Genomic DNA, 22500 nt, shown 5'->3' with positions numbered 1-22500 from the left:
ACCAAACGCCCCCCCCCCCCCGCCTCCTCCCCCCCCCCAAAAAAAGAGGAAAGAGAAGGAAATTAGTAAATAAGAACCGGCAACTTCCTGGTCGCATTTTGAACGCTTCCGGGATGTTCTACGCAGAACGATGGGTGTGTTTCGCAGTAAACTGCCCACGCGTGACATCTGAGTCGACTTGGTGTTCACCTCCAACGAGCCGTTTACGAGGAACCGCCACGTAAGAGTGAGCCGTGTGCAGAAGGAAGCCTGCACGAATGTTCAAAGCTGCCGTCGTTACGCGGAAGCCGGTTAGGGTTGCTTGGGCGTCGTTGGCTTTGATGGTTTGACATCAGTATACCATCAGTCGTTTATTCTCTCTTTCTCTCTCTCTCGAAAGGCAGAGAAACGTTACAGACCTCTAAGGAGCGAACACTCTTACGGGAAAAACGTTCATTTTCCTTTGTTTTTTGTTTATTGCCGTGATTAAAAGGAAAGTAACGGCAGACCTGTGCGACCTTTCGTAACCACAGCCACGTTTTCAGCCAAGCTGTTCTTCTTCAGTTAACTATTAAGCAATATTGTTACGGTGGAAAAGAGGACAAAGTCGTCTACGGTAAAGACGACGAAGTGGCAACAGCCTCTCGGGGTTCTGTGCTGCTGTATATATACGCATCGTGTAAATACACCATGTAAATAGTTTATACCCGTGACATTTTGGTGGAGGTGCGGGGTAACGGGACAAACAGTCGGCGTCCTTGTGTAGGCGACCAGACCTATACACCAGCGAATCGGAATACTTTTGTAGCCGCAAAGCCCATCGTCCAAGCCTCCCTGTGGGATCATTTAAGGACGAAAGCCAACAGAGGGCGTGGTGGTCCGTTATAATAAAAAAGGGCCTGCCGTATAAATAGGAGCGAAATTTCACCGAAAAAAAGAATATTTTTTAATGCTCCCATTTAAACCGCACAATTTAAAGTTCCTTGCCCGCACGCATCACCCATATATCATGGCCCCCATTTTCTTCAGAATTAAAGATGGCGCGGATTTACCCGCCGCGGTTCCTTAGTGGCTATGGTGTGGGGCTGCTGGACACGAGGTCGCGGGATCGAATCCCGGCCACAGCGGCCGCATTTCGATGGAGGGCGAAATGCGAAAACTCCGGTGTACTTAGATTTAGGTGCACCTTAAAGAACGCCGGGTATGGTATGAATAACTTTATTTAGGTCCTGAGGGATCAGTCTGGGACTGATGCGGGCCGCTCCCACGTCGGTACAGAGAGGCCGAGCCCCTCTGTCGTCACACGGGCCCTCTGGACAGCCCTGAGTTGGTCCGCCAGCACTTCACTGTGTAGCATCCGATGCTACCACTGTTCACCTCGAAAACCATCACCGGCCAACGCCAAGCAGCGCCAAAGCATGTGCTCTAAATCGAGCAAAACCCCACACTTACTACAATAGACTGAAACCCCACAGTCCGGATTAATTTTATTCATGATGACCGGGTTAGGGTACGTTCGTGTCTGCAGAAGCCTTAATGTAACCGCCTGCGGCCTATTTAATTTAGGATGTGGCAGCGGGAATGCCCTGCGCCCTAAGTAATAGTGCTTGGTGATTTCGTTGTAGGTTAACAGTTGGTCCCTGTACTCAGGAGCGGGAGATCGAGCCCCTTCAGGGAGTACACGGCACACTAATCCTCGTGCCTCCCTGTGCGCCACCTCGTTGAGGTTACGCGGGGCTCCCTCCACTGTCCCCATGTGCGCCGGGAACCAAGTAACGGTATGCGAAGTGATATCCCTACCCTGCAGCAGTCTGTTAGCCGGTTCCGCAACAAGTCCTCTCGAGAAGGCTGTAATCGCAGATCGCGAGTCGCTAAACACCAAAACTCTTCTTGAATCAAGTAGTGCTAGAGCAATAGCCACCTGTTCAGCAACCCCCGGATCTTTGGTATAAATGGAAGCAGCATTTCTAACGCTCCCTTTGCCATCTACTACCACCACCGAATAAGCATTTTTACCATTAATCCATGCGGCGTCAACAAACGCAGACTCCTCCTCCTGATCCTTCGCCTCTCGCAACAAAGCCCTAGCTCTCGCGACCCGCCTCCCTACATTGTGCACGGGGTGCACATTCCGCGGAAATGGACGAACCATGATATTTGCCATAAGGTTCACGTTCAACTCGTGTAGGGGCGCCCTATCGTGCGACACAGCCACCGATTCTTCAATTGACTCTAAAATATACCTACCCGCTGGTGTACCTAGCAACCGCTCCCTCTGTGCGGTACGTTGAGCCTCAGCAATTTCATCTAAAGTGTTATGCAAACCCAGTCGTAACAACATATCGTTTGACGTAGTCATAGGCAGACCAAGCGCAGCCTTGATGGCTTTTCTGATTAATGCTTCCAATTTATTTTTCTCCCCCCTATTCCAATTTAGCATAGCTGCCACATACGAGAAATGACACATAATAAATGCGTGAACTAAGCGCATCGCACCTTCTTCTCCTAAACCCCTATGCCTATTAGAGATCCTTCTTATAAGTCTTATGGCCTCCTCCGTTTTCTTGGTAATACGCTGAATGGTTCTAATGTTCGATCAGTTTGCTTCAAGTACAAAACCCAGGACCCTGATTGCTTCAACTTTGGGTATCACCGACCCTTCCCTAGTATGAATTCTAATGCAAGGCTCAAATTCCGGTACCCAACCCCACGGCCTACGACCTAGCTTCTTAGATTTGAAGATCAGCAATTCCGACTTTTTAGTGGAGCACTTGAGCCCCATGAGACCCAGATACTCCTCCGTAAGCGTTACCACCTGCTGCAGCCTAGCCTCAAGCTCTCCATCACTACCACCGACACTCCATATAGTAATGTCATCCGCGTAGATAGAATAGCCAATATCCTGGACAGTGTCCAAGCTATTAGCCAACTTCGACATCGCCAGATTGAATAACATAGGCGAGAGTACGGATCCCTGCGGAGTACCAGAGCAACCCAATTTAACGACTTCCGATTTTATCTCCCCAAATCTGAGACATGTCTTTCTATCCGTAAGGAAAGCCTTGACAAAATGGAAAAGCCGCTGCCCCATATTCAAGTCCGATAGCACCCGTAGAATGAAAGAGTGTCGGATTTTATCGAAAGCTTTCTCCACATCAAGTCCAATTATTGCCTTAGTATCCCTTGTTCGCCGGTCAAGGATCTGATGCTTAATCCTGATCATAGCATCCTGAGTCGAGAGGCCGGGCCGAAATCCTATCATCGAGAGCGGAAAGACCCCAATGCCCTCAACATAACGCGTTAGCCTATTTAAAATGGCATGCTCAGCGACTTTTCCCAAACACGACGTCAGGGAAATGGGTCTGAGATTTTCAAGCCCTATGGCCGTCCCCGGTTTGGGTATCAGAACAGTAGTTGCCAGTTTCCACTCTTCCGGGAAAGAGCCTTCCTTCCATAGGCAATTGATCTGCCGCGTAAGGAACTCAATTGACCCGTCGTCTAAATTCCGTAGCATTTTATTCGTAATGCCATCCGGCCCTGATGCCGATCGACCATTAAGATTCTGCAGCGCCATCCTTATATCACTTTCAGTAAATTCCGCGTCCATAGCTGCATTTTCCTCTCCACTATATTCCAAAACCACATCAGGTGTATCGTGCCAGGTCTCCAACGGAAGGTATCTCTGAGCCAAATCCTGCAGCAACTCCTGCTCCGTGGAGTCCCGACACGCCTGATGGCCCAGCTTACCTATCGCAGTCCTCTGATTAGACTTAATGTTTGTATCATCTAGTAAATGTCTGAGAAAACTCCACGCGCCTCCCCTCTTAATGCGACCATCAATAGAATTGCACACTTCATCCCATTGCTGCTTGCACAGTACCCGACAATGGTCTTCAATTTCCTGATTAACCACTGCTATACGCTTTCTAAGCCTTCTATTTAATCTCTGACCCTTCCATCTCGCTAACATCGACTGCTTTGCTTCCAACAAATGTGCCAGGCGACTATCCATGTGTTCCGTGTCAATATCGGTCTTAACCTCTTTAGTGGACGCCTCAACGTCACTTTTAAGCTGACTAGTCCACTGTTCCAAGGTCAACTCATTTCCCTCATCATCGATTCTCTGCGCTCTTCGTTTCCTAAATGCATCCCAGTCAACCATCCTGAATGTGCGCTCCTTTTTATTAGCCACTACCAAAGTAATCATAAGTATGTAATGATCGCTACCAAAATCTATATTAGAATTGGACCAGGACGAATCCACCCCCCCCCCCCCCCCCGAACAAAAGTGAGATCAGGTGTCGAATCTCTACATGTCGACGTGCCACATCTGGTGGGATACGAGGGGTCTGTAATCAGAGTTAAATTCAAGTCTAGTGCCTGCTGCCATAGTCTCTCCCCCTTAATAGTGCTATAAACATACTTACACACATGATATGGTGCATCGAATCCCCTCCAATAAGCAACGTTGCATCCTTAGCCAGATTGGTTGCCTTGGTCAAGAGAGATTTGAAACTCTGCTTCGTGTCCCGGGGGCTACTGTACAGGTTAAGCAGGTAAACGCTCCTCTGACATGACCTTTGCCGACCTAAGATTACTTCCACCATAATATATTCAATCTTGCAATCTGCCATGTGAAGATCATGTCTAATATACGCCAACCTCCTATTAATGAGAGTAGCGAGTCCTCTGGCCTGTTCATTATCCTTAACTTCCGCTTTGAAATTCGTTAAGGTCACGTTAGACGTCAGTGTTTCCTGTAACATGATAACTTGAGGCTTGACACCATGCGTTCTAACAAACTGCTGCAGAGACGCCTTCTTATGATTGAACCCCCTACAATTCCACTGCCAAATACTAAATGAACTATTTAATAGAGCCATCTTGACCACGGAAATTTGGTGAACTAGTTTTGAGCTCAAGTCCACTCGGCGACTTACCCTGCTGGGCTAGCGGCCGAGTGCACTCCCGCTCCATAACAGGGACCACTGTCTCGTTTAGATATATTTCAATTTTGCCTAATCTCTGATCCGCGATATTTTCCCGTTCTTCTATCCGCTCCAGTCTACTGATGATCTGATTTACACTGTCTTGCAATGTCGCCGGGTGACCCAAACTATTCCGGAGTGCCCTACTACGGCGTGCCTCATAACCAGATCGTGGTTCTGGCACGTGAAACCCGATAATTTAATTTAATTTAATTTAACATTTCGTTCTCCCAAGACACCCGGACAATACGCGTTCAGGGCGCATGCGCAGATGTTTCGAGGGAGGCAATAAATAGGCGGTACTGAGACGAGAAAACTAAATTAGGAAGGAACAGCGTCAACTATAAGACCACCACGAGAGGGACAACGACACAGGACAAGCGCCCTGTCCTGTGTCGTTCTCCCTCTCTTGGTGGTCCTAGTTGGCGCTGTTCCTTGCCAATTCAAGTATGCACCATCTAACCCAAATGAATGTTGTTCGGAAAAACTGCAGACGTTGCGCGCATACCACCCACAAGGTGGCGCCCATTTCCACCAACTCGGTGTCACATCCGGTCCAACGAAGAGAGCTTGAAAGACGTTTTAGGCGGTACGCAGAACGCGTGTAGCGGTACCCTTTGGAGTGCCCGCATAAGTATAATTCACTCCAAAGACAGTAATTCTCCCACATTCTAAACCTTGTGCACGCGTCACGCGTAACCTGTCCCTTATTTCTGCCAGATTTTTAATCTACGTGCCAGATTCAGCTCTGCGATGACACCCGGTGGGCAGCTTTCTTTCTACACGCTTCGTGTGACTTATGAAAACAGAGGAAGAGTATTTGGTAACTAGCTGCAAAGCCAGTAATTAACCCGCGAACATTGAACACTGGCGGTCCATCACCCTTAACATGCCGTCCCCACCTTCTCCTCTCATTTCTACTAAATGGAACAAGGTGTCATATTCAATTCTCCCGCAACGATGGCAAACATTGCAGATAGCGGCTGCAGAGTGCTTTCGAGCGTTTGCATAAGCACTTTCTTGGCGATACCAGTAATTAGGTGAGGCTTTTGAAACTTTGCCCGCTCATCCACAAACGACATTTTTTTCCCCTGCTAATGCAATCTCAAGTTCAAGTTCAAGTTTATTCTTCTTCTAGTACAGACTAGAAACGTCCTCCCAGGCTAAAAGCCTGTGCATCTCTCTGCATCATTCATGAGCTTTGTGCAACATTTCAGGAAACCAGGCGGACATTCAGTGTGGTTCTTAAAACATTCTTCTGACGCTCTCGAACACTTGTGTAAGTTCTAAAAAGAATGTCTGAGGAAGTAGTTGGTGTATACAAGTGAGCGCAGAAACACTAGAAACACACACACACACACACACGCACACACGCACACACACACGCACACGCACACGCACACACACACACACACACACACACACACACACACACACACACACACACACACGACCCACAACCACCATTACTACAATTACATAGGGGAACCCACACAAAAACCGTTATGTTGCCAAATACCAAATGGACCACGTCCCACGTGGCAATGCGAACATATGGAGATGTCGCATAAGAATCTGTATATTCCCATATCCTCCTCAGACGCGAAGACGACTAACTATGGACATAATCGTTTCCCAAATCGGTTTTTATTGCCAAGTGGTAAATTACGAAAGTGAAAAAAAAAAAAACGCTTTTCGACGCCATTAGCATTTTTTAGGATACACTTCGCGCACTTTCCAGCGCGTCTCTCATCCTATTCCGGCCGTTTTCGGTCACCAAGTAGTTATTCCAGCATAACATTTTGTTGGGCTAGTTGGTGCATGTTACTGAAGTACTAAAGCGCCGAACAGACGACACAAGAAGAGACACGGACGAGCGCGGGCGAGCGCTCGTCTGTGTCTCTTCTTGTGTCGTCTGTTTGGCGCTCTAGTACATCAGTACCAAGTAGTTAATAGTCTTTAATGGCATATACCATTAGGCCGGGGGAACCGGGATCCATACCATCCGTGGCACCAACTCGGATATCTGGGTGCGTGGTGCTACGTGTTATGTAGGCCGCTCTTCAACGAAAAAAAAAATTCTTTCGAATTTCTCCGATGCTAGGCGGAATCAATCTCACCTCGAATACATTCAGACCACGGACCGCGTCCCTACTTCACGGCGGTGCCGCCAGATGGAGCAGCGTGCCCACAGGAGAGAGGGCGGGGGTGGGGGTGGGGGGTAGCTCGAGACAGCATCCTAGGTGCACAGGTGACTCGTGCAATGCGCGCTTTGACGTTGGCAATACGGTGCGCGTCGTTACATTGCTTCAGTGTTCGACGCATTCACGCCGACATTTCTCTCGAGACGGTTTCTGCCAAAATCTTTCTTTTTTTTAGGCGCCACGGTTATTTTCTGAAGGCAGAATCACCCTGTGTACGCGGACAAAGTAACAGTTTTCCCGTGAACTCATTTAAAATGGAAATAACCCGGCCAGCTGGGCGAGTTGGTGGTTGAACATGTTTCTAGGGGTGGGCAGGAAAATTTTTTTTGAAAAAACAAACCAGTTGTTACTCCGCGCTCGTATCATATACTTCCTTTTGTCTTTCGTCCGGGTTGCTGGCCACCCCTAGGAACATGATCTCGTTTAAAAACCTATTTTACTTATCTGTATACAGAGATGAAGTTGAAACATCGTGCAGTAGGTTCGAGTATTGGTACTGTACATCTTGGGTTTTTCGTGTCAACTCAGGCTATTCGAGAAGCGCTTCACGGGTGCTTTGTTGTTGTACGCAAGGACCTAACGGTATAAATAAAACTAGCGTCAATTTTCGCGAAGGCTGATGACAGGAATGTAATTAAAGCACTTCCATGCAGCTTCACATACGTCCGACTTTACATACTTACCTTACGTAAAGTTATTTATTCATGTTTGTTATAATATTACGCAAAGTTAGTTTTGAGGAGGATTGAAGTCATTGCAATAAATAGTAAATTTCGCGAGGGTATGTCATATGGGATTATTTCATGTATTTTTTTTGATGTGGCACTCACAATGTGGCAGGTTACTCTAACCACGCTGCCTCGACTGCGTGCCACGGATTAATCTCAGTGCTAAAGGCCGATAAGATGACGAAAAAGATAAAACAGTGCGTCCATGACATGTTCCAGAAGACCACATAGTAATACCATGCCTGCACAAGTTGCCTAAACGGACTAGAGGACACGGGTACCCATAGTGGGGCGCAAACACCATTTTTCTGCTGCGGATAAGTTTTGAAGGTCTGCGATTTCATGAAGAAATAAGTTGCCATTGTTGGTAAATAAGAAATGCGAACGTGGGCTATATTGCAGCCGGTGCTACCCCGAGAAATAAAGTCCGACCTTCGCAGGGAGCGGAGGTGGCGGAAGTGACGTCAGCACAGCCGGCGCGGTCTATAACCACTCGCTACATTCAACTGCGCTAAAACGGCCGCGCATCGGCCAAAGTGGTTGATGTGTAAAACAAAAAGGCTGGCGGAGAATGAGCAATCGCAAAATAGGCAATTGGCTATTTAGCTGAGGACTGACGTGGATGCAGGAGCCAAATTGTTTTCGAAGATGCGGCCAGTATTCTCGACGCACTTCACATATAGGCCTACTTCAAGCCATGACGTCATACAGAGAGCTGCTCACTGTTGCCATGTGCGAACATGCGCCGGCACTAGGGACAGACAGACAGACAGACAGACAGACAGACAGACAGACAGACAGACAGACAGACAGACAGACAGACAGACAGACAGACAGACAGACAGACAGACAGACAGACAGACAGACAGACAGACAGACAGACAGACAGACAGACAGACAGACAGACAGACAGACAGACAGACAGACAGACAGACAGACAGACAGACAGACAGACAGACAGACAGACAGACAGACAGACAGACAGACAGACAGACAGACAGACAGACAGACAGACAGACAGACAGACAGACAGACAGACAGACAGACAGACAGACAGACAGACAGACAGACAGACAGACAGACAGACAGACAGACAGACAGACAGACAGACAGACAGACAGACAGACAGACAGACAGACAGACAGACAGACAGACAGACAGACAGACAGACAGACAGACAGACAGACAGACAGACAGACAGACAGACAGACAGACAGACAGACAGACAGACAGACAGACAGACAGACAGACAGACAGACAGACAGACAGACAGACAGACAGACAGACAGACAGACAGACAGACAGACAGACAGACAGACAGACAGACAGACAGACAGACAGACAGACAGACAGACAGACAGACAGACAGACAGACAGACAGACAGACAGACAGACAGACAGACAGACAGACAGACAGACAGACAGACAGACAGACAGACAGACAGACAGACAGACAGACAGACAGACAGACAGACAGACAGACAGACAGACAGACAGACAGACAGACAGACAGACAGACAGACAGACAGACAGACAGACAGACAGACAGACAGACAGACAGACAGACAGACAGACAGACAGACAGACAGACAGACAGACAGACAGACAGACAGACAGACAGACAGACAGACAGACAGACAGACAGACAGACAGACAGACAGACAGACAGACAGATAGACAGATAGATAGATAGATAGATAGATAGATAGATAGATAGATAGATAGATAGATAGATAGATAGATATGGATATGAAGAAGGCAGGGATGTTAACCAGTCAAGCGTCTGATTGGCTACCCTACGCTGGAGGAATGTGGAAGGGGAAGAGAGAGAAGGGGGAGAGACAGGGTATAGAGACGTGCACGGACAGCACTTGAGTCGAAGCCTCTCGTTGCAAACCAGAAAACGTTCTCAGAAAGCGCAAAAGTGCCTTCATTGCCTTCTGAGCCGATGATCGGTGGGGACGGTGCTCTAGTGCCGTCTGTTCACTCGGTGGACGATCATCTAGTATCCTCAATGTGTTGGACAAAGATAGTCCTCGTGCTTGAAATTGAGTACAGTGGCACAGTAAGTGGTCAATGTTCTCCTCGCATCCGCAAACATCACATCCAGGACTATCAGCCATCCCTATTAGTGCTGAGTAGACATTCGTGAAGGCAACTCCAAGCCACAACCGACACAGAAGAGTGGCTTCGCGTCGGTGCAGTCCGGCCGGAGGTCCGAGTTGCCCTAAAGGTTTAGTCCGTGCAGGCTGGTGAGTCTTGTGTGTGCGGTATGCCACTCTGCTAAGGAGATCGCGCTTACTAGAATGCGAAGTTGTCTCGCAGCGTCGGTCTTGAGAGAGGAATGGGGACCATAGCCGGCACTATAGCAGGCGCATTATGCTATTGGTCCTGAGCGATTTGTCTTCATACACTGGAATCAAGCTAAGCAGCAGATTAATGCGGCCATAAGCTGAAGTGGGTGGACGAGACGTATAAGTCTGTTTTCTCTTCTGTCCAATGCGCCTGCGCAATGGAGACGTCATGGGCTTCTTGTTTACAAACACGAAGCTTGTCTATAGAAAAACTTGAGGATACGTGTTACAGCCAGTCGTCAGTTTTACTGCTGCAGAAAAAAAAAAGTTTGCCTCTCCTTCTGGAGCACCTGTTCCACGGGTAAGCCATTATCGTGTTGATCACTGTCTCAGTTTGCCCTCGTGTTCTCGAAATTGATCCCAACATGTCTAAGTAGAAGGGTTACAAGAATTTTTTTAACACTTGGCTTTAATAAAAATCGGTTGCGAGTCTGCGGGCATCGATGTCTGTCGTATTACACGTTCGTCCCATCTTTAAAGTAATTTAAAGTAAAGTAATAAGTAAGTTTTACAGTAATGAAAAGGCCGGGTCGAGCCGTGTTAGCAAATTGCCCTTCTACACATATAGGCGGTTTCCCGATCCGCGGCACAGAGACGGTTCCCTGCGTGTAGGAGGAACGGATCTCGAAGTCTATGCTCTCGGGAGCTGTTTGCGCCGGAAGCAATTTTGGAGCTCCAGCCCGCCATTAAGTCATGAATTTTGGCGGTATACATAGTATGCACGTGTGGTCAGATCCGCTGCTGTCGAAGGCTTCCGCACTACCTTCCGCCATCTTGGGGTACCTTATCAACAGGCGCGCGCATAGGCTAGCATATGCCTATATGTTCCGCAAACCGTAAACCGGAAGCCACGGAGTATCGTTGAATGACGTACGTGCATGCTATGTATATGCAAGGACAGAGGCAAAATTTTTTATCGGTAAATATTGACCACGTTATGCTGCAAGGTAACCAAATATGGAACTTAGTAACTTTCGAGAATTTCGGCACCCTTCAGAACGATCCAAACACGAGAAAAACACATTTACAGATGTGACGTCACAATGACGTTCTAGCGCTGGGATTTCAACGTTAAATTTACAAAAATGAAACTTTTATTCGTCATTTCATTTTCTAACAATAAAAACGTATTCTCAAGATTAACGAAAGTAAGTTTTTGAACGGACACTTCGAAAGTACAAATTGATCTAGACATTCCACCTCACAAGTCGTTTACGGTACTGCGGAAGCGGCAAGACTCCTTGGCCAGTATAGGAAGGCCTATAGAGTTTCTCACTACATTACCTAGAGGGAAATCTGGCGCTGCTGCGCTGTGGTATGCACGGGAATGCCGGTGTATTGTGGATTCAGATTGGCATCGTTCTCGTAGAGACAGGGCGCCTTGAAGACGCGCTTGGCAAGTACCGTTCCATCTGTCACAATGATTAATTTTCTACTAGAACAGCACGTGAAAAGCAGTTTTAGCTTTATTATTACGCGATAACATGTTTTGTTTAACTATGAGAAGTTGTTATTGTGTGTACGACTGCATGTTACGTAACAAGTATCAGCGGGCCGCTAAAGTTGGAGGACAGACGATAAGGTTCGCGCTCGCTATGAAACAGTTGGTCGTCTGTTCTTGCTTTTCTTCGCTTGGTCATGCATCGTGGGTGAGTAAAGATGTAATATGCGTGAATGGAAACATTTTATGAAGATTTTACTTTGAGAACGCGTTATTTGCGTAGCCATATCCATGTTTTAGACGAAGCCTCTTGCAACACCAGCCAACATGAGCCTCGCAGACACATATACCATGATTCCCATGACGGCACGGTGCCCCCTTAAGAAACTCCCATAGACGGTGGCCCCAGATTACCCTCTAGGAGTTATAGTGAGAAACTCTATGGCCCAATGCCCCTCGGGACGTGTTCATCCGCGCCGCGTCGTCTGCTCAGCGTCTGCTCGGCGTCTGCTGCATTCGCGGCATACGACGTGCGTATGCAAAGGTCGTAACGCGTCACTAATTGCTGTAACGTAACATGTATCAGGCAAAGGCAAAACTCTCGAATCCCGCGCATAATCGGATATACATTTATACCTGGAAGTGTATTTCGCCGCACCAGAGGAATATTGCCCGTGTAAGCCTCGTACCTTGAGCAGTGCTGCAAACGACTTGCGCCCCTTTAAGTTTGCAGTCTACCAGAATGCACCCAGTTTTGGTACAGAAACTTGCTAGGGAAACCACATGTCACAGAGGTCATGAATTCTGGAAAATATACTCGATCGTTGTAAGCTGTAGCTGCACACCATGACACCAGTGACCGTATGCAGCTATACAAAGCTCTGGCTGTGTTTGTTGTTAAGAAAAAGGCTTAGTGGGCACATTGAATACACCATTTCAAAGTAGACAGCTGCGTTCTGCCTGAAGAACGCGTTGCAATCAGTGAGTTTTGAAAGGAAAATATTTTCGGCGAAAGTAAACTGCAGTTTTGAGCAATTGAGAACTTTGACTTTCGTGTTCGAAAATGCTGGGCGTCTTTTAGCGTACTTATAGAGCGTCATTCGTGCTGTAAGAACCTGCAATAATTGCGACGAAGTGACTGGTAAAACGAAATTCGTGGACACGTATACTTTTCGTTATAAGGCACATGCTTATCCACCCGTTTTGGCTCCGCCGTTACACGTTATTGACGTGTTTGAAAACATCAGTTCACAGTCTCTCCTAATGTTAAACTGGTAAGTTTATTAAAGAGGGCACGATCAAACACAGCTTCTTACACTCCAACTGCAATGAAATCGCGATAACAAGCATTTGCCAAACTTTTCAACCAAAAGTCGACTAAAGCGGCGTCTGCACCTGTTTTCGCAACGGCAAATAGACGTCTTGTAAACGTGTTCGGACCAAACGCAAACAACTAGGCCTTTTTGACACAACTACAAAACGTATAATAGATTGCACGGCAGTACTTGCTTTAATCCGCATAAGGTCATGTCGAAACGGTAAGTACATGGTCGACATGTATGGTTAGTTTCGTAGGAGTTAAGAACAAGTTCAGTAATTGTTCTGCGCGCCAGGGGCCGAATTCAAAAAGAATTTTAAAAAAAATTATGGGGTTTTACGTGCCAAAACCACTTTCTGATTATGAGGCACGTTGTAGTGGGGGACTCCGGAAATTTCGACCGCCTGGGGTTCTTTAACGTGCACCTAAATCTATCAAAAAGAATTTCGTCTTCTGCGTAAATGCTGTCTGACATTGATCGGTCAACCTTGCTAATAACACGCACGACGTTACGGACTCGCTGGTTGACTGTCCGTACAAACAGTGCGAGTGTAGGCACCTTTTCTTTAGAATGCGGGCATATGCGAGGTTCCATGCACTTGCATGCACGTTAATAAACGAAATGAAACAAAATGAAGGAAATGAGAGAACCATGAATTCGAGAGAGGCGGCTTGAGCTAAATGTCAACAACGTCACAGCAGTACGTCCCGCGACAAGCGATGACACTGCGAGTTCCGCCTCTTTAGAAATTATCACCCAAAAAATGCGAATTTAAAACACAAGTCGTCGTAATAAACAGCGCATTTTCATCGACGGTCGTCCCTTGCCAACGTTCTACGCTTACTGCACGATTTACAAAACGTGAGATTATAGTTAAGCGACGAATGCTCGCAGTAGCGTCTTGCTGATGTTTGCTGCAGACAACGCCTAACTTAACCAGGAAACTAGCATTCGTTAGCGAAGAAAGACTCACACTTAATCTAGCTGTGCGAGCTATCACGCTGTCTGGGTGCTGCAAAGCTTAATTGTATGGGAAGTAGTCACAAAATTACTCGGCTGGTTATTTAGCGTCACACAATTTCAAGACAAGCTACAGGTCGACGAATGAACGCCAGCCAGCAAACGGTGACACTGCGCGTTTTATTCCCCTCCCCCTCACCCATTTTTCGATAATCTTATATTCTTATATAAGATAAATCAATGAAATCCCACTTCGCTGGACACGACGCATTTTTACCAACCGTCATTCGCACCTTGCGGACGTACTACGAAGTCGATAAACGTATACGTTGTAGTTAAGCGTGAGGTCATGGCTGACGCGTCTCCGCGGTCTGCTGCGTGCAACCTCTCAGTGAATTGACAAAATCCATTCAACATACCGAGCGCGAGCAGCATTCCCGTGTGTTAACCGTCATTGTCAGCGGGCAGTCGTGTAGTGAGGTAATCTCACAGAGAAGGGATTGCAAACTGTTTAGCAAGTTTTTAAGGGTGACGCAAGTTCGAGACAACCTTAAGGGTGCGATCTCGTACGCGTTCCAAAATAGAACGGAGGCGGTCCGTTCCCCCGAGCCGCACACGATTGGTCAATTTGAACCGTGACGAACGACATGACGTCAATTGTGACGTGATATCTGCTGTCAATCAGTCCGTGTCGTCTGCTATCGGACGAACGCTACGGAACGGCCCGCCTATTTTGTGACATGAAGAACGGACCGCCTCCGTTCGACTTTGGAACGCGTACAAGATCGCACCCTATACTAAATAACGTTGTGATCGGAAAGCCAGCCAGCCCGAACTTTGGGGCTCACTTCGCACCAACGTCACCCGCACGCGATCGTAGAAATCGTCGAATCAGAAGTTTGAACTAACCACGGTGTCGGCAGCACGGTTCACTAATGAAATTCGTGTGGCATCGTTTATGCGTCACTGCACGCTTCCATTCCACAAGAACGCAGAGCGCGCTATACCCGTTCACGCAGCAAATCTTTATCGGGCCCGCGTCCTGTCACTTGCACGTAAGACTCACACTTTAAGTATGCGTTATCGACGGCTTGTGTTATATGGAAACATTTCGAAACTTATTACCGAAGCTATGTGCACGAAAACCACGCGAGAATGCTCGAGCTTTGTCAACGCTGGTAGGTGTCGTCGCAAATTAGCGCAGCTTTACGTTTTCTCTGAAACGAGTTCTTGCCGCAAAATACGCTTATGAAAAAAACAAAGACATCACTGTTTGATTAACGTTAGTATCTGCCGACATTAGCATCGACCCCTGAAAGCGCGGCAGTCGACTTAAGCGTGACAAAGGAGCGAAAGCGCGCGTATAGTCTCTCGAGAAGCACGAACACTTGTCGGCGCGCGAACACTTTTTTACTTTTATTTATTTCGAGAAGTTAATTTACGAGCGGCGATCTACACGGCGTGATTTAGGCGCACGTTAGACAAATACGCGCCTAACCTTCTCGTTTCGTCACGCTGAGAAATAAGCGCGGCAGTTCAGGTATACGAGGAGCATCACGTGGTCCGTGGAGGTTGTTCGCGGCGAGCCTAATGATGCGCTCCGACACCAAACAAGGAATACCGCCGTCGAAACTGCCCGCTATCGATGCCTTTGACTTTCGCTTTCCAAAAAAAAAAAAATATCGCATTTGTCGTTTCGTTCCACTCAGTCCGTCGCCGCGAGGCTTAGAAAAGCCCGCGGTTCCCCGATTCGCGCCAAAAAAACGGATTTCGCGCCAAAACTTTCCCGCGCGCGCGCGCGCGCGCGCGCCAGCTGTCGTGTGATTTCTTTCTTTTTTTCTCGTCAAATGAAACGGCAGGCGATTCTTCGAAGCTGCCCAAGAGGTTAGGTTAAAGAATAACGTTCTCCGATGGCGGGCTTCTGCCCAAATTTCGAGAGGCGACGATCCCAACTTACCCATCGAGGTGCGCCACCGCGGGTGACCACGTGATCCCGCTCCGCCACCGCCGTCACCACCACGTGGCGTGATGGCGTGGAAAGTTTTCTAGCGCAAATTGGAGGACGAGAATATCCGCTGAACGGAACAACAACAATAAAAAAAGGACGTTCTCTAACATAACTGACACTTCTCTCTCTCTTTTTTTTTCATCGCTTTCAAATTAGCGCCTATAAATTTTCGCGGCACAACAATGCCCCGAACTTGGAAAATTTGTTGGGTGTGGCCGCGCACTCCGAGCAACGGTCACCGCAGGCTCCGCATTTTGTTTTTGCTTCTGCTTTCGTTGCAGTGACGTCGAACGAAGCCACTCTCGCCGAAGGACGCAGTGCATCGCCGGAGAGAGAGCTACGTACCACGTGTACAGCACACGCATTCTTGCGCTTACAGCGCCACACCGACGTCGACGCTTCTCTTTCGGTTTCTTTCTTTCCTTTTCTCTCTCTTTTCTTTTTTTCGCGTGAAGGCGGAGCTTCTTTATCAAGCGCATCTTGCACGGACGCCATTTTTAAAGGCCTCCCGTCTCAATCGTTCCACACCGAAGCGCCTTCAACGTGTATGCGGCGGCAACCTTTTTGAACCTGGACGTAACGCCGCGGAATGCTGCGAAAACGAAATGATGATCGCCGTCGGTAAAAAAATATTGGGAGGCATTATACGTCTTGTAAAATATATATATGATATCGTACTCTTTTTTTTTTTTCAGCGATGCTCGAAACTGCGTCAAGGAAACTCCCTGTGCCCAGTCTCAGCGCATAGTTGAATGAGGGTGGGGGGGGGGGACGCAGTCAACTTTGTTTTCCTAAATTTGGAATGTGCGTCGTGTCGTATTAGAGCCCCAAATTTCGGCTTAGTCACTTCGCCCAGAGTGGCGCGAAATGTAAACAAAAGTTTTGGCACGAGCGTCGAAGCAAGCCCCTTCGCTAGCCCTAGCCATCGTCGTTGACGGTTTGGATGGCCATCCATCCAAACCGTCAGCGACGATTGAAGACGAAACGCTGGCAGAACTAAGGGCGTCGGACATTTACGCTTCTTCTGTTCGTTTTCGTCTGCTCGCGCTGCAGACGTTCGCGAGGAACGAACGCGGTTTTCTCCGCGCGGGTGTGTACGATGCGAAAAACATTTTTTTCCCCCGAGTTTTCCGCCGCCATGCCCATCCGCGAGCTTTCTAAACTTTCAAGCCGTCGTCGGGTGTTCCGAGAGCGTAGCGTCCGGCCCTAGCACACGTTCTGGTCCCGCCGCGCAGGATAACAATAGCATGGCGTCTCCCCCTTCCAACCTCCCACCGACGCCGTGAGCAGAAGCGTGCGTCGTCTGTACAGCGCCATTTGCACGCACACAGACGACGACGAGCGTGAGTGCGCACGTCTGCTGCGCCGCGCGCCGTCTGCTCTCGAAACGCGGCAGCAGCGGGCTTCCCGAAAAGAAGAGATAAAAAAGAAAACGAAACACTCGAAAAAACAGCAAGCTGCCGGACGAATCGAGAGGGTGGCTTGGGGGGACCGAAAGACGAAATCAAAAGCAAAAAAGTAAAAAAGGTGGGACTCACCTGTGCACTTCGAAGCCCGAGGTTCGGATCGCGTGGACGACGCGCATGACGACAGCGGCTGCGACGACGGGGGTGGTAAATAGCGAGTCAAGGACAAACTGTTGCCCCGCGCACCCAGCCCGCACACATACACACAAACATACGCACGCACACACATACACAGAGAACGCCGCCGCCCCGCCGTTCGCGACTTTGAACGCACGACGCAGACGAAATGCGCAAGCGGAGAGAAGCAGACGACGAAAAGGCGCGCGAGCGCGCGTGCGCGCCGCCGCCCTTGTTGCCAGCGTGCAGCCCATTTCGCCGCCAAGATTGACACATAAGACGACGGAGGCGTTGGCGGTTGGCTTGGACTACACTTGCAGCTTATAGTAGCGAAAATTTACAACAGTTCTCGATCGCTTTCCGTACGCAACATTCAGGTCGTTTAACAGACGTATGCGCCATCTAGCACCAAAATGTAAAGCATTAGGATCAATAATGTCGTTATTTTAGGCTAAGCTTGAGTTGGATTAGATGTCTCGGGTGAAGCGACGGCTTGTGAAGCGCAAACAGCTGACCAATTTTTACGTGGGCATTATCAAAGTAACTAACGCGTGAAAGCGTATGAAGCCTTTCTCAACTTCGATGGTTAAAAGGACTAGCGCTCGAGGTGTCAAGAATTCTTGCTTGTTTGTTTTGTTTTCATATTCGAGGGGGGTTATCGACCGTAGCGAGGCCCGCGGAAAGATAAGCGCGGGGATGCCAGATGAAGGCGGCTTCGCAGGACCCAGGAATGAGCACACTCGACGACTTCCAGGGACCACGCAGTGGAGGGGGCGCAAACAAACAACTGGAGTGACACTTGTCGCATTCGCTTTTCAGCGCGGCCAGAAGGCAAGGTGTGGCAGGAATTGCAATAGCGTAGAAAAGTGGGCCGCCTGTTAGACAATCTTGGCGGACCAGACGAACGAACAGACGATCGCATTTTTCGTTCGTCTGCGGTTTCGTTTGAAAACCGGACCACCTGTTCAACAAATCTTGGCAGAACATACGAAAGAACAGACAGTCGAAGTTTTTCGTTCGTCTATCCTTCCACTTGAAAAGTAGACCAGTTAGACAATGTTTGCGGAACGAGCCAATGAACAGACGTTCGCATTTTATTTTTCGTCTGTTCCATTTGGTCGTTAGATCATTTTTACGGAACAGAAGAACGAACAGATTCATGGTGGCATGTTTCATTCGTCTGCTCCATTTGCACTATCCGCCATGAATGAGTAAAGAAGGATCCGTTCAAGCTTGCAGAGCATACAAATGCAAACTCCAAAGAAAGAAGTAAAAGCGGAGTGAGGCGTTAGTGCATTACGATTGGTATCTGTTGCCTCACGGGTCCATGAGGGCTAAGGGCAAACAACAAAATCAACGAAACAATATGCGCGCTGTCCCTTAAGCTTAGTTTACGTTTTGAGTGTTCGCAGTGTTTCGGGGCCGGCTGTAATGAACGATGACTTAAGCCTTACTATAGCGACTGATTAACGGTTACATCATGAGTAATGACTAATCACTGAACCGTTTTCTAAGTTAGCTATCGCTGGTTTTGCTCCCTCAGCAAGGCGAACAGTTGTACCCATACTGCGGGATAGAGAAACTACCATGGCAAAATACCATGGAAATCCGAGTGGTCTAACTATATGTAATTTGCTCACTTTCAGAAAAAGATAAAGAAAGAAAAAGAGGGATATAACAAAAAGGGGTCTCCCATCCTCTCCTCCCGAGGTGAATTGCAAACAATAAAATGTTCTCAACAGCATGCGCGATGCTTGTGAACTAACGCTTAATTTGCATTTTATGCATCACCAAGTTCCGACGTTTTTGCTCTTCCTGTTCCCTCCCCTTCTTTCTGTATTCCATTTCTATATCCTCCTCCTCGTTTTCCCTTTCTTGTTTAGAGCATGCATGTTTTCTAAACAAATAATAATAATCCAACGCGGGAACGAACACAAATTAATGGCTAATATCCGGATGAATTTCTGGTAATGTAATCCCTATTCTTCAATTCAGCACGGTCAAACAGAATTTTCGTACGGTACTTGAAGAAAGGACTATCATAAAGTGACCTTTCAGCGTTCTGTCGTATGTTGCGTTACCTTTTGAAGAGTTATTTCGTTTCTTAATCTACTGTGCCACTTTGTTTCTTTTACAAAAATGACAAATGGTCAAGCACTACGTCTTGGTAATTGCCAAATAACGTCCTTCACGGACAACTATCTGTGTTACTTCTGTGAAATAAAGCGGTAAAACAGTAAACGCGACTAGTGTTTAGTGTGACTAGGCACTAGTTCCACTAGTCACACTAGTGACTAGTGACTGCAGTGTTCTTTAAACAATTAGCCGTGCGAGTGCCTTTGCAAAGTTAAAAAATAAAAAATAACGAGAACCTTTGCGGACTCTCACTTTTAGGACTTGATATAACGCGCTCATATCAGGCAAACAATTGACTATATTGCACAAAAAAAAACCAAAGCTAAACAAAATTGTCTTCGCACGGCCCTCACTTGCTTTTTGTGTAGCCTGGTTCGGAAGTATCTTATTACTTAATATACATTTCAATGAATAGTATTATCATTTCGGTCCAGAATTAGTTCAGAAATACTCGCGCTACAGAAGACATGCTCGATGAACTGAGCACTTATCGATGCGTACCACGTACTAAGCAGCCAGTTAAGTTTTTATTATGGGGTTTTATGTGCCAAAACCACTTTCTGATTATGAGGCACGCCGTAGTGGAGGGCTCCGGAAATTTCGACCACCTGGGGTTCTTTAACGTGCACCTAAATCTAAGTACACGGGTGTTTTTCGCATTTCGTCCCCATCGAAATACGGCCGCTGTGGCCGGGATTCGATCCCGCGACCTCGTGCTCAGCAGCCGAACACCATAGCCACTGAGCAACCACGGCGGGTGCCAGTGAAGTTGGTTGGACGACCAGCTACAAACAACTCATTCAGCACACTGTGCTAGATTCCCCGACGATTAAAACCACTCGCCATTCATGTAAGAAGTATGGAGATGCTGTGCCCGATAAATACTATTTTCGGCATCTGAAGGCGCCTATAAATCATATTCCTGGTAGCACGCTGGCCAAAATGTAGCTACAAAGACGAAAACAAGGTACTTAACTAAGTGAAACATTTCAGACGCGCTAAAGTTACGAGAGGAAATAACGGACGTTTGCTCCAAATCAAGAACTCGTGGTATGTAGTCGTTTGTACGTGTCCGCTGTTAACGTTTGCCAACTAATCTAGGCTCCTATAGTGCTGTCAAACAATTTAGCAGGAATTGTGAAATTTTAGAGACACTAAAAAAGGAAAATCAGCAGTTTCACCCATTGACGGCGATAGCAAAGTTGACAGATGTAATTTGAGAGACAGAAGTAATATCCATATCGTCACCTTTGTCGCGTTTTCTCCTCCAGTCTTCTTCCGTGTTTTCCACTTGTTATTATTACACGTTACACGGAACACGTTTGAAACTCCACTTACTGTCATTGTAAACATTTTGTGTAACATTCTGTAAACCTCATGGTACAACCGCATGTGCTCGAATTACCTACGGGAGACTGGGCCTTTGTCAGCTGTTGCAGAATACTTTTAGCCCAGTCTTCGCCGGTTTGCAGTGCATGCTGCGAACAGAAATTTGAAAAATTCACCGATGATTACGATACTCCCTAATGCGAATTTTAGGCGGAGCTGTTTAGGTGTTTCGAATTCGCCATACATTGTGGCAAAGAACTTGATCCCGAACGACAAGATCCTCTCGGCGGGGACGCTGAGCGTCTAGCCCGTTTAACAGCAGCGGCAGACGAAGTATTTCCACCGGTTGTGTCGCTCATTGTTCAGAAAGAAAGCGTGAACACGGATCCCCTGTTACGTGAACAGCTTGAGAGTAAGTTCATTACGGCAACGCTGGAACGCTTTGGATGAAACTGAATGAAGAAGACAGCCCGCTGCGAGCTTGCGCAACTTGGTACACTTCCAGGGCCACGGACCTTAAAGCCGCTGCTACGTCACGTCAAGGTTAGAGAGGGTGAGCTCGCGGGCTGTCTGTATTTTCAGCTGCAGTTTAAACTAGTGCTAATCTTGTAGAAAGTGTGGGAAGATATATTGAAACAGTCTAAACTGATTCAGTAATTTGAACGAGTGAGGTACAGAAAGTGAGCTAATGAGAGAGGATATGAAGTACGATGATTGTATAGTTAAATACAGTTCGCGGCTAAGGAGAATTTTCACAAGCTTACGCGCAACTACCTGTACTGTTCGTACGTTCCCGGCACTCGCTACCTTAATGCGCAATGTGCCATTGGGGATAGAGAGAGGTATTTATTATAATAGAAAAGCTGAGAGGTCGGCCTGAATCAATGCTCTGACCTGCTACTCGGCAGCGGGGAAAAGGGAAAGGGTGTAGACAGAAAGATTTGAGAAGACGTTGATTAATGTAGATGGTGAAAATCTTGCACGCTCCAAGATTCTCCAAAGTCTCTTGTCCTGTCCGCTTTCATGCAAAAATTTGTTGAGAGCCTTCAAACTATCAGGCTGATGACGAGGATCAGGCGAAGGTCCCAACCGAACCTTTTCAGTTAATGGTCCAACGACAAATTTTGAGAAGATGTCTGACAGCGATTTCCTGTGTGCATCAAATCGAGGGCGGATGCACAAGAGGTGTTCTGTCGTCTCAGGAATACCACATTCCTTCTCACAATTCGTACTGTCTACCATGCCGATGAGATGTAGGTAGCGTATTTGCGCAAGTATACGTACTAGCGCCTTGCCCGGGACACAAACTATGAGAGGGCTCAGTATCGACGAGGTGCCACGTTCATGACGGGAAGCCGGCCCAGTCATCGAAACGGGCGTGATGGTAAACGCTGGTGCAAGATTTGTGTGTATCTTCAATGCAGATAGCATAAGTTCATTCATTCATTCATTCATCTTTCGATACTTGAAG

At 47.5% G+C, this 22500-nt stretch overlaps 1 protein-coding gene across 2 annotated transcripts in view; it reads right to left on the bottom strand.

The window, feature by feature from the left end:
* The window catches only part of LOC139048476 (serine/arginine repetitive matrix protein 4-like), a 199734-nt gene extending 182023 nt beyond the window's left edge, over nucleotides 1-17711 (bottom strand). For both annotated transcript variants that reach the window (XR_011507726.1, XM_070522882.1), the window contains exon 1: nucleotides 17520-17711. Coding sequence is in view for 1 of the 2 variants with exons in the window: in XM_070522882.1 (XP_070378983.1) it covers nucleotides 17520-17676 (157 nt within the window). In the remaining variant the exon portion in view is untranslated. The remainder of the gene's footprint in view (nucleotides 1-17519) is intronic.
* Nucleotides 17712-22500: the final 4789 nt, after the last annotated feature.

This window comes from Dermacentor albipictus, chromosome 8 (genome assembly GCF_038994185.2).
Source record: "Dermacentor albipictus isolate Rhodes 1998 colony chromosome 8, USDA_Dalb.pri_finalv2, whole genome shotgun sequence".
Lineage (NCBI taxonomy): Eukaryota > Metazoa > Arthropoda > Arachnida > Ixodida > Ixodidae > Dermacentor > Dermacentor albipictus.
This window is presented reverse-complemented; position numbering and strand designations above follow the sequence as displayed.